At 38.2% G+C, this 14,321-nt stretch overlaps 3 protein-coding genes across 3 annotated transcripts in view; all 3 read right to left on the bottom strand.

Moving 5' to 3' along the window:
• Positions 1–1,650: 1,650 nt before the first annotated feature.
• On the bottom strand, positions 1,651–4,532 carry ifitm5 (interferon induced transmembrane protein 5). Its single transcript, XM_084398054.1, has 2 exons — positions 4,178–4,532; positions 1,651–3,632 (listed from the first exon to the last, which is right to left on the bottom strand). The coding sequence occupies exons 1-2, from the start codon at positions 4,382–4,384 to the stop codon at positions 3,411–3,413; spliced, it is 429 nt and encodes a 142-aa protein (XP_084254180.1). The 5' UTR covers positions 4,385–4,532; the 3' UTR covers positions 1,651–3,410.
• Positions 4,533–5,362: 830 nt separating this feature from the next.
• cat (catalase) lies at positions 5,363–12,275 on the bottom strand. The gene is made up of 13 exons (XM_084398053.1): positions 12,054–12,275; positions 10,170–10,341; positions 9,749–9,859; positions 9,344–9,474; positions 9,163–9,267; positions 8,954–9,079; positions 8,370–8,561; positions 8,042–8,194; positions 7,667–7,805; positions 6,711–6,841; positions 6,527–6,634; positions 6,337–6,420; positions 5,363–5,975 (listed from the first exon to the last, which is right to left on the bottom strand). Exons 1-13 carry the CDS (start codon positions 12,114–12,116, stop codon positions 5,913–5,915), a joined length of 1,578 nt encoding a protein of 525 aa, XP_084254179.1. The 5' UTR covers positions 12,117–12,275; the 3' UTR covers positions 5,363–5,912.
• Positions 12,276–13,062: 787 nt separating this feature from the next.
• syt12 (synaptotagmin XII) overlaps positions 13,063–14,321 on the bottom strand; it is a 10,189-nt gene continuing 8,930 nt past the window's right edge. Inside the window, exon 8 of the mRNA XM_084397814.1 lies at positions 13,063–14,321. This exon is cut by the window's right edge and continues 604 nt beyond it. The gene's annotated coding sequence lies outside the window, so the exon portion shown is untranslated.

Genomic DNA, 14,321 nt, shown 5'->3' with positions numbered 1-14,321 from the left:
CCACTGTGGACATAGCATATAAATATAATATATTTTTTCAAAAAGGATATAGATATTTTTGTTACATTTGCTTATGCTCTCTAAACAAAGAAAAAAAATACTATCATACAGCGCCATCTGCTGGTACTCACAGAATACTAAGGCGCTACCACATGGATACATGGACCTTTGAAATGTACCACGGTATTTATATTGTAATTTAGGATACCATAAAGTAATCCACAGGTAGCCTTTTTGTAAGTGGAGATTTATATGCCGCTAGAGGGCGACACACAAACAGATGTAGGCTAACGTGCATTTATTGACTCTTTATTTATCGTTCTATCTATTAAAGATGTATATTTTATTAGCAGGCCTATATATGTGTGTGTAGGCTACAATATCAAAATCATTCAGTGCCATGGTACCCCATAACTTTTTTTTTTTTTAAGAGATAGGCTACGTGCCTATGAACTTTAAGACCTTGGTCCGTCCAAACTGATAACAAATATAGTCCGCGGTCTTACCTGTTATTAAAACTGGGTGGGAGCTGAAAGCCACCCAGAAACTACCAAGCTTCATTATAGAGCCTGAAACCAGGCGGAAGGGCAAGATTATCCCTCAGTCCTCTCAGATCAGCTGCATATAGACGTCTGCTCTCTGCAGGGTAATTTCAGTTTGTGGGTGTTTATATGTGTGATCCTCCCTAATGTGGTTGTGCTCAAACCACGGCAGCTAAAAGCTAAAAACCCTCCTGCTGACAGCAGATGAATCTCACTGAAACTCTAATGAAGATAAACCAGACAGCAAGAAACAGAAGCTGCAACTCAATCTAAGAAACTCAGTTTCAGAAGAACACACGGGATCGAGGCTATATCACTGCTGTGCCCTCGAGGCTCTGCAGGCGGACTGACCCTGTAATAAGCGCACTGTAAATAGCCTCGGATGAATGTGTCTAAATGACTGCTTATGTACTGCTAAATCACTACTCACAAGCATCAATTCATTCCTTTCTGGATTTGGACATATTAGCATGCATGTTGTTTTACAAAACGTTGAAATGCTGAAACTAATAGTCAATTATACACAGTTATTTATTAAAATACAATTAATGAAATATATTTAGCTTTTTTACTGTAATGACAATAATGATAATGTCTGTTATCATCATCACACATCCAATGGGCATGTTTCCAGTTATCTGAAACTGCCACCTGTTATTTTTTTAAAGAAAATTTTAATCCCATTTTCTCAAGGAAGAATACATCACACATAAACAGAACAGGGCATTTAGGTTAATAAGTGTACCTTTCGATGTTTCCTAAATGCCTTCGTACCATTCTGTGAGGTAAGATATATAGCTTTTGGGGTTTTCATATCATGGTTATGTTGGCCTGTGGTGTGGCCTCAGATTTCCTGCTTAAACAATGTCAATCAGTATCTTTTATATTTTCAATAAAATATACTAATATATAAAATGTTCTTGACATGTTTTGTGAGATTCACCCTAACATGTCTGTTTATTACAGCAATTATAGCATGATGATGCTATATTTTACAGATGTTATCTTAAATCTGCATCTGAACACCAAAGACCTCTGAGATTTAATTGATAGTGTCGTGGAATAATGAAAAATGAAATTTTCAAAAAAAATCTCTCGAAAGAAGTTCCAGATGCTAAAAATATTAGATTTTATTGGACAAAACAAAGCCGAGATGCCAGTTGACCACTCCATTACAAATTCTCATTCTTATTCCATTTCTGTTACCAATAAGTGTGCATTATTAACCAATTATGTTTGTTTGCCAGTTAATCATCAAACCTTCTAACATCTTAATTGTGGCACGTTGCCAGCTCAATTTTAAAACAATTGTTTATGTTTACTTCAACATATTTAAAATAAAAGAACATTTTATCTCATTTATCAAAAAAGTGTATACATGTAAACAGAATAGAACACTTTAATTAATGGTTGGGTGATTGAAGGTTTTCTTTATCGTGTTTTTCTATTGCTGAGATGAGATAAGATACACAGAAACCGTCAAAATGTCCCATATAGGCTGTGTGGCCTATGTATACTATAATATTTAAACCAAGATATTAGCAAGAATCCACACAGATGAGAAATAGGCAGAACAGAAGGTCTACATGAGGGTGTGTGTTAACTGCTCTTTAATCGAGTCCCTGCACATCTGTGTCCACTCTGTATACCGACTGAAATAGAAGGGGAGTGAAGTTTGGCAAACAGCTCTGTCATTTAAATGATAAAAATACCAGTGGAGCTGGGAGGGGTCACCGCTGTAAGCACAGGCGGCACAGTCCAACATTACAGAGACGCATGAGAACTAAACCACAGCACCCCTTCAGTCTCCCTGAAACACACACTCCAAAGAATTCATGTTAACCTGCTCTTCTTAACCAATTTACTTCCCTGATAAAAAGAAAACAGCTTAAAACCAGCCTAACATGATCTTCATACCAGGCCAAGCTGGTCTCAGTTGGTTTAAGATGGCGTCTCAACTGAAAAGTGACCAAAACCCCTCTAAAACCAGGCAAAAAGACAAGCCTGACCAGACTGGAAGACCAGCAAATCAGCTTAGTCTTTTTTTGGTAATAAAAAAGTCTTTTTGGTAATAAAATAAATATTTAGTTGTTTATGATTATTATTTTTATTACACATATTTTGCACTATTTATGGCTGTCACCAACCTCATCATAGTTTTATTACTTAACATGATATTTAGCACAATATAGGCCTACATGTTAATTATTAAATAGAACCGGATCAAAATAATTATTTGTTCGTGAATCAAACATCACTGAAGGTGCAGCAGCCACATTTAACATCGCCAGACGAAATTTCGCGGGCGAAAGCAGTCAATGGTCACGCGAATTCATCTTTTGTGAATGAGGGAGGTGTTTAACATTTATTCGCTACACTATTGAAATTTGATCTTTTTGCCGTCGAAATTTCGCTGAAATATCGCGTTGCTTGGCGAAATTTCGCGGGCGAAATCCAGTCACTGATAACGCGAATTCGCCGCGTTGCTTGGTTTGAAAGCGACGTGCTGTGCGTTATATCGCTACACGATTGAATGACAATGGACCTTTTTTGTCGTCGAAACATTGCTAATGTACTTATTTAATCTCACTGTTGATAGAAATCTGTTCAAGGAGACGCATGTGGAAAAATACTGAGGACATTAAATACTTTATTAAATACAGTTGAGCCAAATTAACTTTATAAAATAGAATAGTTGGATAGATATACAGTACATTGACATTAATTATGAAAAACAAATCAAAATGATAATAAATTCATCACACAGCCAAAGAAAAAAAAAAATCATGCTGATAAAGTGAGGAGAACGTGAACTGTCCAGAAGGTTTGCAGGAGCTTTTGGTGGTGGGATCGCTTGAGTCGCTCGGTCTACCTGCTGAAGAGCTTCATGAAACTCTGAAATCCATCTTCACCGAAGAAATCAAACGCTCCCTCTGAGCTTCCCAGATGAACCAGGAGCAGGACCAGCAGACCCAGCAACAGCAGCGGAATCAAGAGATTCCAGCCCGATGCCAGAATGTTGTACCACTTCGCCTTGTCCGAGCATTCCTGTGCTGCACGCAAGTCGCCCAAGGTCTTCTGATCTCGAGCCTGAACACACAAACACACGGAGAACGGAAATGAGAGTCTCGGACAGTCGTGTTTTAGCACATGAACTCAAATTAAGGTTCTTAAATGGTTCCTTGCATTAGGTCATTCTCAGCACTCTTAAAAAAAATAAAGGTCCTTTATTGCCATCGATGTTTCTTTCAAATTTATGGAACTTTACAGTTCACAAAAAGGTAAAGGTAAGATTAGATTAAAATGTTCTTCACACTAAGAAAAAAAAAAAATGTTACCTTTAAAACCTGTTCACTGAAAGGTTCTTTGAGGAACCCAAAATAGTTTTCTATGGCATCACTTTTATTGTTCTTTGGAGATTAAAAAAGTTCTGGATGTTGCATTATCGGTTCTTCAGATTCTGGTTTAAAGCACCAGTAGATAATATTTTTCTAAACTAGAGGTTCTTCTATGGCATTGGGCTGTAAAACCATTTTTGGTTCCAATTAAGAACTTTGATGGTCCATCATGTGACATCCAGGAATATTTCTGAAGAAGTTAAAGCCACACAAAAGACATTTGGTGTTGGAGCTCACCTTGATGGAGTAGATCAGAGCCATGAATCCCAGGCAGCAGAAGTTGACGTAAAGAGTGTTACAGAGTGACCAGACCAGGTAGTCGTTTGGTGGCTTCTTGCCCGCTTGGCTCATGTTGACCACCGTGGAGCCGCCAGCCTTACGGCCGGACTTGCAGTTAGTGAGCGGAGTGCAGTCGTTCACGTAGCTGTATGTGGCGTTATCCATCTTCTGAGGTCAGGGGTCAAAACTCCTGGAAGAATCTGAAGAGGAATTACTGAGGAGAAAGATCAGGACACTACTTATACAGCACTGCATATGGGTGGAGTCAGAGAGAGAGAAAGGTCATTCATTATGTGGTTGTTGCTAGAGAGAACAGGGCAGGGTGCTGCTTCTATACATGTATCCATTTCGAGTAAATCTCTAGGTTTGTCAAAAAACGCACAATCAAAACTATAAGGCTATTTAAAAAATTATAAATATGCATTTAAATAAAAAATAATTTAAAATGCATAAAAATGTTAATTTCTGAATCATTCCCGTTTTTCAGGGGTATTTAAGAGCCTTTCATTAATTTCATCAACAACAAAAAAAAGAAGCCTACTGACTCTACTGGGTTTTTGGGGGATAGAAATGGGAATGGGACGCAAGCATCCTCATTGGAACACCAAAGCGCTTATGTTTAGGAAGCATGTGTGCTGCAAGCTAAACATTTTTTTATCATCATTCAAGTGATGTTTATTTTGGTCACCACACTGTTACAAACTCCTAGGATCTGGGGATCCTGTGCAAGGAAGTGGCGCCTCTTACTGGAAGAGCAAGGCATTTAAAGGTGAAGTTCACTCAAAAATGCAGTCATTTACTGAAAGTATGGAACCTTAAAAAAAAAAAAAAAAAAAAAGGCATTATTTTTCTTTCATCAAATATTGTGAAGTTCCAAAATTCCAAATAAAAATGTAAGAAATCAGAATATGAATCATGCAATATTTTGAGTCTTCCAAAGCCATACAGACAATATTTTTGTGGGATGAACAAGCAGAAATGTATACATTTATACATATATTACATTTTGCCCTCCAAATCTCACGCTTGCGAGAATAAAATTTAAAAGGTATGACAAAGATTAAGATTCAGGCTTTGGAAAATTAGTATGTAGTGAAAAGAAAACGCACAACCGAGATTTCAAATGAATCCACAACTCAGTCATAGAGATCAAATATTCTTATTTATTAATTACAAAAATGACAAAAGCCGTTACATTCATGTTAACACAACTGAATTATATTCAGTTAAGGCAAAAGGGACGGAAAAGGATCATTTCTCCTATTCAGCTTTAAACTGCATCAATACCCAAGCTTCCAGTTTCCCCAGTCTTACAGAGAGCAAAAAATAAATCTAAAGCATCAAAGTTGTCAAAGTAATCTCAGATTATTTGTCTATTCTAAACTTCAAAGACAATCAAAACGCAGAGAGAGGCTGATTTTGTTTGGATTAGTTCAATGCTCTTGCATGTGCATTAAAGGCCCCCATTTGGTTTAATGCCATAAATCATGATTATGAAATCAGTCTAGCATTTGCAAATACCACTTGTGTTTGTGAATTGGCCATGTTAGATATGATGTCTGTAGTTTTACCACACACAAGGAATGAGTTAAGCATCATGACTCTAAATCACACTCTATAAGAGAATGAAAGTGTGTGTGTGTGTGTGTGTGTGTGGTGTGTGTGTGTGTGCAGAGGGGCGGGCACTTTTCAATCACATCTTAGAGGCTGCAGCCACAGCAGACGCTCCACCGCGACTATAAACATGAATAGTGTTCTGGAGAGACAAAGACAGAAAATAATGATATAAACACCAGCGTTATTTAAATATTGTTGAGATACTATTATAGTTTTTTTTGTAAAACATTTTGAATTAGTTTTTCTTTGAATTTTTCTTCATTTTCAATGTAAAAGTTGAATTTTTAGTAATTTTTTTTAGACGTCTATATAGTTTATTAATTTTTATTTCAGTTTTCGTTTCAGTTATTTTAGTACATCAAGCTAGTTTTTTTATATTTCATTTTAGTTAGCATTTATTTTATTTCAAATTGAAAAAAAGAATGGTTTTAGGTATGCACCCTGATACATTCTAAAAGAACACAGATGAATGTGTGTGAGACTGATCGAATGTTTTCTACCTTCTTCCCTTCAGCGTTGTATTTATCCAGGAGAGCCTGAACACGAGTCCCATAATCGGGGTGAATGGACATCAGGTTTTGCACCTGCAAAATCACAAAAAACATATGAATCATTTGTTTTTTTCTAGACATGTTCCCCAATAGCTGCTAATGAGAAGTTAGAATAATTTGCATGAGGTTAAAATCATACCACGCGTTTCTGAATAAACAGTTGAGCTCCTTTCATATGGCCGGCCATATTCTGACACAGACGCTCTCGCTCGGCTTCGTTCAGCACCTCGGTGAAGAACGTGCGCACCTGCGGAAAGGATCAGAGCGGGAAATATTATAACTCGCAGACGGCTGGATTATCCGTACACAGATCGCCAACACACCTGGGTCACATTGTCATCGTCTGCGCTGTTGTATCGGCCCACATCAGGAGACACTTGACACTTGGACTCCATGAAGCACGGCTGGGTATCAGGAGCACTGAAGCTGTTGGGGAAGTAGTTCGGAGCTCCCCCTACAGGATCGGACAGAAACTGCTTAACATTTCAATACAGATTTCATTGTAGAGTTCTCAACGGGTCTGGTCGGCCCGACAAACCCGACGGGACCCGCGGGTTCGGGCCAGGTTCGGGTCGAAAATATAATCAAATGACTCGGGTCGGGTCGGACCGGACCTCGGGCTTAATCTTTTCCAGTCAGTGAAAAAAAAAAAAAAAAAACATTTATTAATCATCGCTGCTGTTCACCGTAAAGAAAGTCTGGCTGCTGCGTGCAAGCGCATCATGGATAGGGGCGGGGGCAGACCTGACACCGCTGCGTGCACGCCTTTAGCCTGGAGAAGAAGAGTTGGTGAAAAGTAAACTTGCCTCAGGTGAATTCACCGTCGCTACTACAGCCTATTTATATATTTAAAGTTTATTGTTTCAGTTGTTTGTATTGTTAAAACGCGTGAACATTAAAGGTTGATTTGAATTTCCGTCTGCTGGTCATGATAATACGTGTATGAGAAAAAAAAAATTCCGACGCGGCGTCGGGCCGCGGGCCGGGTTCGGACAGATAATTCATGTTGATGTGTCGGGTTACATCGGGTCCGGGCTTTAAAAGCCACGGGCCGGGTCGGGTCGGGTTGTTATTTTCAGGCCCGTTGAGAACTCTACTTCATTGTGCCACAGTAAGTTTATAAATGCTTCACAGCTTCACAGCATATGCCCTGATCCATCATTCCAGACAGATGTTGCGTTGTTAATCTGAATCACTTTTAAGAGACTAATACCATCTCTTACCCAAAACCAAACCCAGTATGACACATGACGTTTTTTCTGCTATGCATCTAACTCACCCTGGTTGTCGTACATGCACATGGGGCCGTCTCTCTGGTAGTTTGCCACACGGGTGCGGTAGGGGCAGTTGACGGGCAGTTGGAGGTAATTAGCTCCGAGACGATGCCGATGTGTGTCTGGGTAGGAGAAAAGACGCCCCTGTGGCGAAAGAATTGAGTAATTACAGCATTTAGTCATTCTAGTGACTCTTGTAATTAGTCATTGTTGCTTTAATCCAAAGTAATCTACAGGACGCTTATTACGAGGAACCAGAGCTTAAGTGCCTTGCTCAAGAACAAAATGGTGAACAAGCATCTTTTTGTGCATCATAAGCCCGTGCAAACAAACCTGTGAAATGTGTCTAGGTATGTTGCTTGTGAAATAGTAAAAAGTACCTGCAACATCTTGTCTGGGCTGGCCTCAATGCCGGGCGGCATGTTACTGGGATCAAACGCCAGCTGCTCAACCTCAGCGAAATAGTTCACAGGGTTTCGGTTCAACACAAGGCGTCCCACAGGAATCAGAGGGAATTCCTTATGGGACCAGACCTGAGAGATAAAGATCCAGACATCAGGATGGACACATTAGCATCTAAATGAGACTAAAATAATGCACAGATTTGTGTAGTCTAAATAGGAGGGCCTTTGAATATTGTCTTGGACAAAAGGGGGACTAAGAGTCAAAAAGGTTGAAACCCACTGGTGCATTCTGGGATGAGAGTACCTTAGTCAGATCAAAGGGATTCCACTTCCAGTTCTCCGCCTGCTCAAAGGTCATGACCTGGATGTAGAAGGTCCAGGATGGGAAGTTGCCGTTGGAGATGGCGTTGTACAGATCTCTAATGGAGTAATCTGGGTCAGTGGATGCAAGATGATCCGCCTCTTCAACGGTCAAATTCTTAATGCCCTGATCAGTCTGAAAGACAACAAGAATCATTACTACTAGGAAGCGACACACAGGTCTTCCAGAAATCCTATAGAACTCAACCAATCAGATGACGACTTTGAAACTGCCAAAGTGTTTGGCATTTTGTGTGACGTTCAGCCAATGGTCCGTGGGTGAGACGTCGGAGACTGATGTGGCCTTATACGTCACATTCATTCCCAAGGTCTGACAAACATATTGAATGCATTTCCTTCCCCATTAATGGTATGAAATAAATATTGTGATAAATATCGATATCAAATGATATGGAAAAATATTTCTGACCATTATCACCTAGCCCTAATTAAACATTACATTTGTCCTTATTGGCTGTGATTTTGTCACTTCAAGCTGCAGATTTTACACAAACAAACATTAAGTACCCTATAGTGGAACTTGCAGTACACCGGCTGCCCCTGAGCGTTGACCAGTTTGAAAGTGTGCGATCCGTATCCGTTCATATGACGGTGGCCATCCGGAATCCCCCGATCGCTGAAGAGGAAAGACACCTGCGCGTACACGTAAATCAGCATGAGTGAGACTTTCTGCATTAACGTGAGAACACAAAAGCGACCGGCTTCTGCTGCCGTACCTGGTGCAACGATTCAGGACGCAAACCCCAGAAATCCCAAACCATATCCGGATCCTTCAAGTGAGTCTGCGGATTTCGTTTCTGAGAGTGGATGAAGGACGGAAACTACAAGCACAGGGAACACACATGTTAATATTGGGACAAGGCACCTAACGGACTGTGTGTGGATCGAGTCTCTCACCAGAAGCGCATCCCTGATAAAGAAGATCGGGGTGTTGTTTCCAGTAAGATCCCAGTTGCCCTCATCGGTGTAGAACTTCACTGCAAATCCTCGAGGATCTCGGACGGTGTCTGCCGACCCAGACTCACCAGCTACAAAGATACAAATACATTTATCAAGGGACAAAGGTAGTACTTTTTACTTTGAGTAGGCAAGAGAGCGAGAGTGTGCCTTATGTTTATCACATCGTTTCTGCTTGTGCTCTTTACCCTCTTACAAAACCATCTGGCTCCATTTCAGAGAACTGAGTGTCACAACTTCTGTTACGCCACTGTTTCCTGGCATTCCTAATCCCAACATAACAAATAGATACATACAGAGTCCAGGCACCACTAGAACCAGTATAACATCCATACAGAAACGTACCCACAGTGGAAAAGCGAACAGCGATGGGTGTCGTCTTTCCCACATGCTCGAAAACTTTGGCTTTACAATAGCGTGTGATGTCATGGGTCACTTCGAAGTAGCCAAACGCTCCTGCAAAGAGACAGAGAAAAGATTTAGTTCATATTATCATTCCAATAACATACAAGCTCTAAAGCTATCCAATCAGAGCACCGCTCTTGTGAGCCAATCAAATTTCAGCACAGTCATGTCATTTCAGCCTCTTATACTACTGGTCAAAAGTTTGGGGTCAGCAAGATTTTTGTCTTAAATTAATACTTACACTGAAGACTGGAGTAATGATGCTGAAAATGCAGCTTTTCATCACAGGAATAAATGACATGTTACTGTATATTTACTGCACAGAAACACAAAATCTCTTTATGTTTCTGTTCACACTCACCTGCTCCTTTAGCGTGCACGACTCTCTCTGGTATCCTCTCTCGGTCAAAGTGGGCCATTTCATCAGCAAACACCACGTCCTGGACCAGCAGGGGCCCACGCGGACCCGCCGTCATTGAGTTTACCTTGTCCCCAATCGGGACTCCGGCTCCAGTGGTCAGGACATCCGGCCGCTGAGAAGAAAACAAAACAAAATGAGACAGAATAACAAAACTGCATCTAATTAAAATAACATCCAAACAAACCAAATCATATTATTTACTAAACTCAAATAACATGTATTTTATGATTATTTAACAGTCAATGCTTTCAAAGCAATATTCGTCATATTTAGATATGAATATATTTATATTTATAAATAGTACCGTGTAAACCATGTAAACATTTCACTAAACTTAAAAAAATTATGTTTAGTTACCAAATGCTTTGACAATCACAATACAGTTACACCTAAAATGATTCACAGACTTATACAAAGCATATGTTATCCTGCTTAAATGTCCCAACTTGTCTGGACAGAACGTTACAGAGCATACAAATGTTCTTATTTATTGTTCTATTTATTTTATACTATTGTACTGAGACAATAACACGTTTGCAGTAATGCAAAGATGTCCTTATTTAATTTGGTAACAAAAAATATTATTTCAATTCGAAAACACTGTGCATTTACGTTGTTGTTGCTAGTTTGAGTTGAGAAATACACATTTCAGCATTATCACTAATCTGTGTGCAATTTCCTTGAGAACCAAGCAAGTTGACTCATGAAACCTTTTGTTTATTATATCGCAAGCGCAAGACATTTTCCCCAAATCGTGCAGCCCTAGATATTAATCTATTTATATTAATCTATTTTTTTACTATGAATACATTTGATGTGTGTCGCTGAAGTAAACGAGTTTTATAAAACTATACTGGCAAAATAAATAGTATTTTATAGGCATTTGGCCTGAAAATGGTGATTAAATAACCATAACATTTATTTATCTACTTATCTGGTTAAAGTTCAACTGTCGCAGATTCGCAGAATTAGAGTGTGTCCTCGTTAAATAAATAAAAAGGAAAGGGGCATATATCAAAGTCCCTTTAAGGCTGTATATAAAGTATACGTATGTACATAAATATAATAAATAACATTATTAGATAAAATATAAATCATTAAAACTATATAACAAAGTCTTTAGCCTTCAAAAACATAACAGGCGTTCTCAAATGTGATTCGTTGAGCAAGGTGTCATTCATGTTATTGACCAATCGCGTTAGAGAGGAGTGGGATGAGGCGGGGGCTTGAACCTCTTCCGTTAAAGTATGTCGTTGACCCACTTGAACTACGACAACATTTGACCTGAAATTATATAATAAACCTTATCTTTGTGTGCAAACAACATATCATGCAATAAGACCGCAGGGGATGTTATTTTAAATACGCACACCAGCATCTGACTAGTGTTTTATGCAATTAAATAAAAAATATATATAAGACCTTATCTACTGCATGCATGTGTGACAAGTGACACATATCTTAAATTCATGATTAAAACGCTGATAGTCACATGTTTGCTTGCAGTGAGGCTATGCATTATTTTGTCACTGCAGTCATGACAAGTATCTCTCTTTCAGATTTAAGTATAAAATAGTTTTAGAATAAAGTCAATTTTAAAGCAACGCAACAATTCAGTGTTCTATAGAGACGTTTTGCACATCAAAACATGAAGATACAATCATATCCCTTTCGTGTTTATTCATTACAGCCTTGCGACCTTTGGCACAATTTCTCAATGCACAATAACCCATTAAAAGAAACGCTGAAAACCCAATTAAATGCACAAATCTGAACTTATTTTTAACATAACACAATATTCAATAAATAAATTCTGCAGCAGACCTGAGAGCCGCGGCCCTCCTTCCACAGTTTCATCTGATCCGTCGCCTTTTCTCTGTCTGCCATTATTCAGGTCTTGAATGACACACAAAACGCGATACAAAATTTTTGTGGATCCAAACACCGAACTCGGGGTCTGTCAAAACGGTTGGTAATTATTAAGGCTAGTATTGGTCTGCTCTTTGTACTTTAACTCCGGGACCCTTATGTGATCTTATTTGTCTCCACCCATTGAAACGTAGCATCTAAATGGGCGGGGCTATGTTGTCCGAAAGTTGCCTCAGTCTACATTTTACGTTTCTAACACATATTAATTAACTCTCCAGTGTGTATTTAAGTTCAATGTCTATTAAATATTATCGGTGTTAATATTCAGATGAAAAATATTCCCTAGACCGAAGCTGAAGCAACGCAAACGAAGTGGTCACGGGAAATACGTTACTTTTCTCAACGCTGACCATGATGGACCAATCATAATAGCAGAAAATGTCATCGATATCTCATTAGCAGATTTTTTTCAAATGCTCGAAAATATGGCACCGTCAAAATAATAAGAAAGTGCGGAAATACAGTGACATTTAATGAAAGACACTGCAGGTGAATTAGGTAAAACTTTTAACTAATAGATCACCATACTTTCCCCAATTATAATCAGTTTAATTTTTTTGTTGGCTATTAAAAGTTTTCTGAAATGGAATGTTTAAATAACCAAATGCATTAAATATGCACTCATTGGCATACATTTCCAGAACAGAAATCTGAACATTGGACAGGATCAAAATTCTTCTTTAAAGATACATATTGCAATCACCGATCTATATGATTGCAATTGAAATCTTCAGATGCAAAAAGATCAAGTGTAATTAACACTTAAATGTGTACTAGTCTTTTCACTAGTCTTTGTTCATTTGCTTTCCTTAATATTTACTTGTAACTAATATTTTTTAACATAACACAATTACCTATAGGCCTAGTTCTCTCACATCTCATACAAAACAACTGACTTCATATGAAACAAACCACATAAAGCATTTTTATTTAAACAATTCAGTTGATTGCAGTATGTTCTACATTACATGTACATGCATTGTAAAGTTATGTTTTATCATTCTTTAAATCTTTTAAAGTTCACCAACATCAGATGTACACTGCAAATGAGAATATTGCTTCTATTAGGGTGAATTTGGCACAGAATGAAGTTTAATGGTGACAAGCTTAAAATATTGTTAGTAGTAAAAATGAATCACAGCATTTGCAGCACATCATCAAATCAAATGACTTCACCACTGCAAGAAGCTCAAATCTGTTTTTCATTCTACAAAACATTGGAGGTGTTTACGATGTAGGAAGTGATTTACAGATTTTGGTATGAAGATTTTACATTCTGTCATCAAAAGTTTTAATTATTGCGGCAGTTAAAACACCTTTAGATTTTCTTTCCTGCCGAAGAAAACTCATGAGAACGTGAAAGGATATTAGTTTATACATATTCCAGTTTGATATGATTGTATGTACTTTATGCAGTGTTGGGGTGATGCATTACAAAGTACAAAACTACAAAGTACATGTTCCTGTGATGAAATAACGTAAGGGATTACTATTTATTTTTCAGTAATCCCGTAACAGTTACTGTTTCGTAGTTACTTGCGCTACATATATTATTTTAGTGTACTAAGGCTAATTTCAACAACTATATTTAAGGTCCAACAACAAATATACTATTGATCAAAAAGCACTTTCTTTCATTTTGACATGCTAGCCAAGTGTGAGGATGGCAGAAAAGAGTGGCTTTTTTTTGTGAAATGGGAAATACGCATTTGTGTTATAAATTCAAACTTATGCCCTGACTAAAACGTACCGCAACCGCACAGAACAGCACAAGCAATCTGTCGAAGAACGGAACAACTTGGCCACGTGAAACTGTTAAAGTTTGGATTTTAGAAGTCAACTGAATTAATAAATGGGTAATGTTATTACCGTTCAGAATAACTAGAAAAGTAATCACATTGCAATACAAAACATAAGAGGTAATAATTATTAAAATACTTTTTTTTAGCAACTTCCCCAACACTGATTTTATAAAGTACTTGCACGCCCCCGGTGGTAGAATGTATTAGTCAAAATAAATAAAAAAGGAAAAAAGAAAAAGGAAAAAAAAACCAGCAGTTCAATGCTGCATCTGTTATATGTGATTTTGCTCAGTAGCGCCACTATTAGGCTAATAAGTGTCATTGCACTTGCCTGAGAAAAGGGACAGACAGTCCCAAGGTT

The sequence above is a fragment of the Rutilus rutilus genome (genome assembly GCF_951802725.1).
Source record: "Rutilus rutilus genome assembly, chromosome: 23".
NCBI lineage: Eukaryota > Metazoa > Chordata > Actinopteri > Cypriniformes > Leuciscidae > Rutilus > Rutilus rutilus.
The sequence above is the reverse complement of the archived record's forward strand: the minus strand, read 5'-3'. Positions and strand labels throughout refer to the sequence as shown.

Bases quoted from the DNA above. Each gene is read 5' to 3' on its own strand.
- ifitm5 (XM_084398054.1), bottom strand. From the start codon at position 4,384: ATGGATAACGCCACATACAGCTACGTGAACGACTGCACTCCGCTCACT. The intron at 3,633-4,177 runs GTGAGCTCCAAC...TTGTGTGTTCAG, and splicing joins CTCTGATCTACTCCATCAAG to GCTCGAGATCAGAAGACCTT.
- cat (XM_084398053.1), bottom strand. From the start codon at position 12,116: ATGGCAGACAGAGAAAAGGCGACGGATCAGATGAAACTGTGGAAGGAG. The intron at 9,860-10,169 runs GTGAGTGTGAAC...GTCTCTTTGCAG, and splicing joins CGTGCACGCTAAAGGAGCAG to GAGCGTTTGGCTACTTCGAA. The intron at 5,976-6,336 runs GTAGAAAACATT...TTGTCTCTCCAG, and splicing joins ACAACGCTGAAGGGAAGAAG to AACACTATTCATGTTTATAG.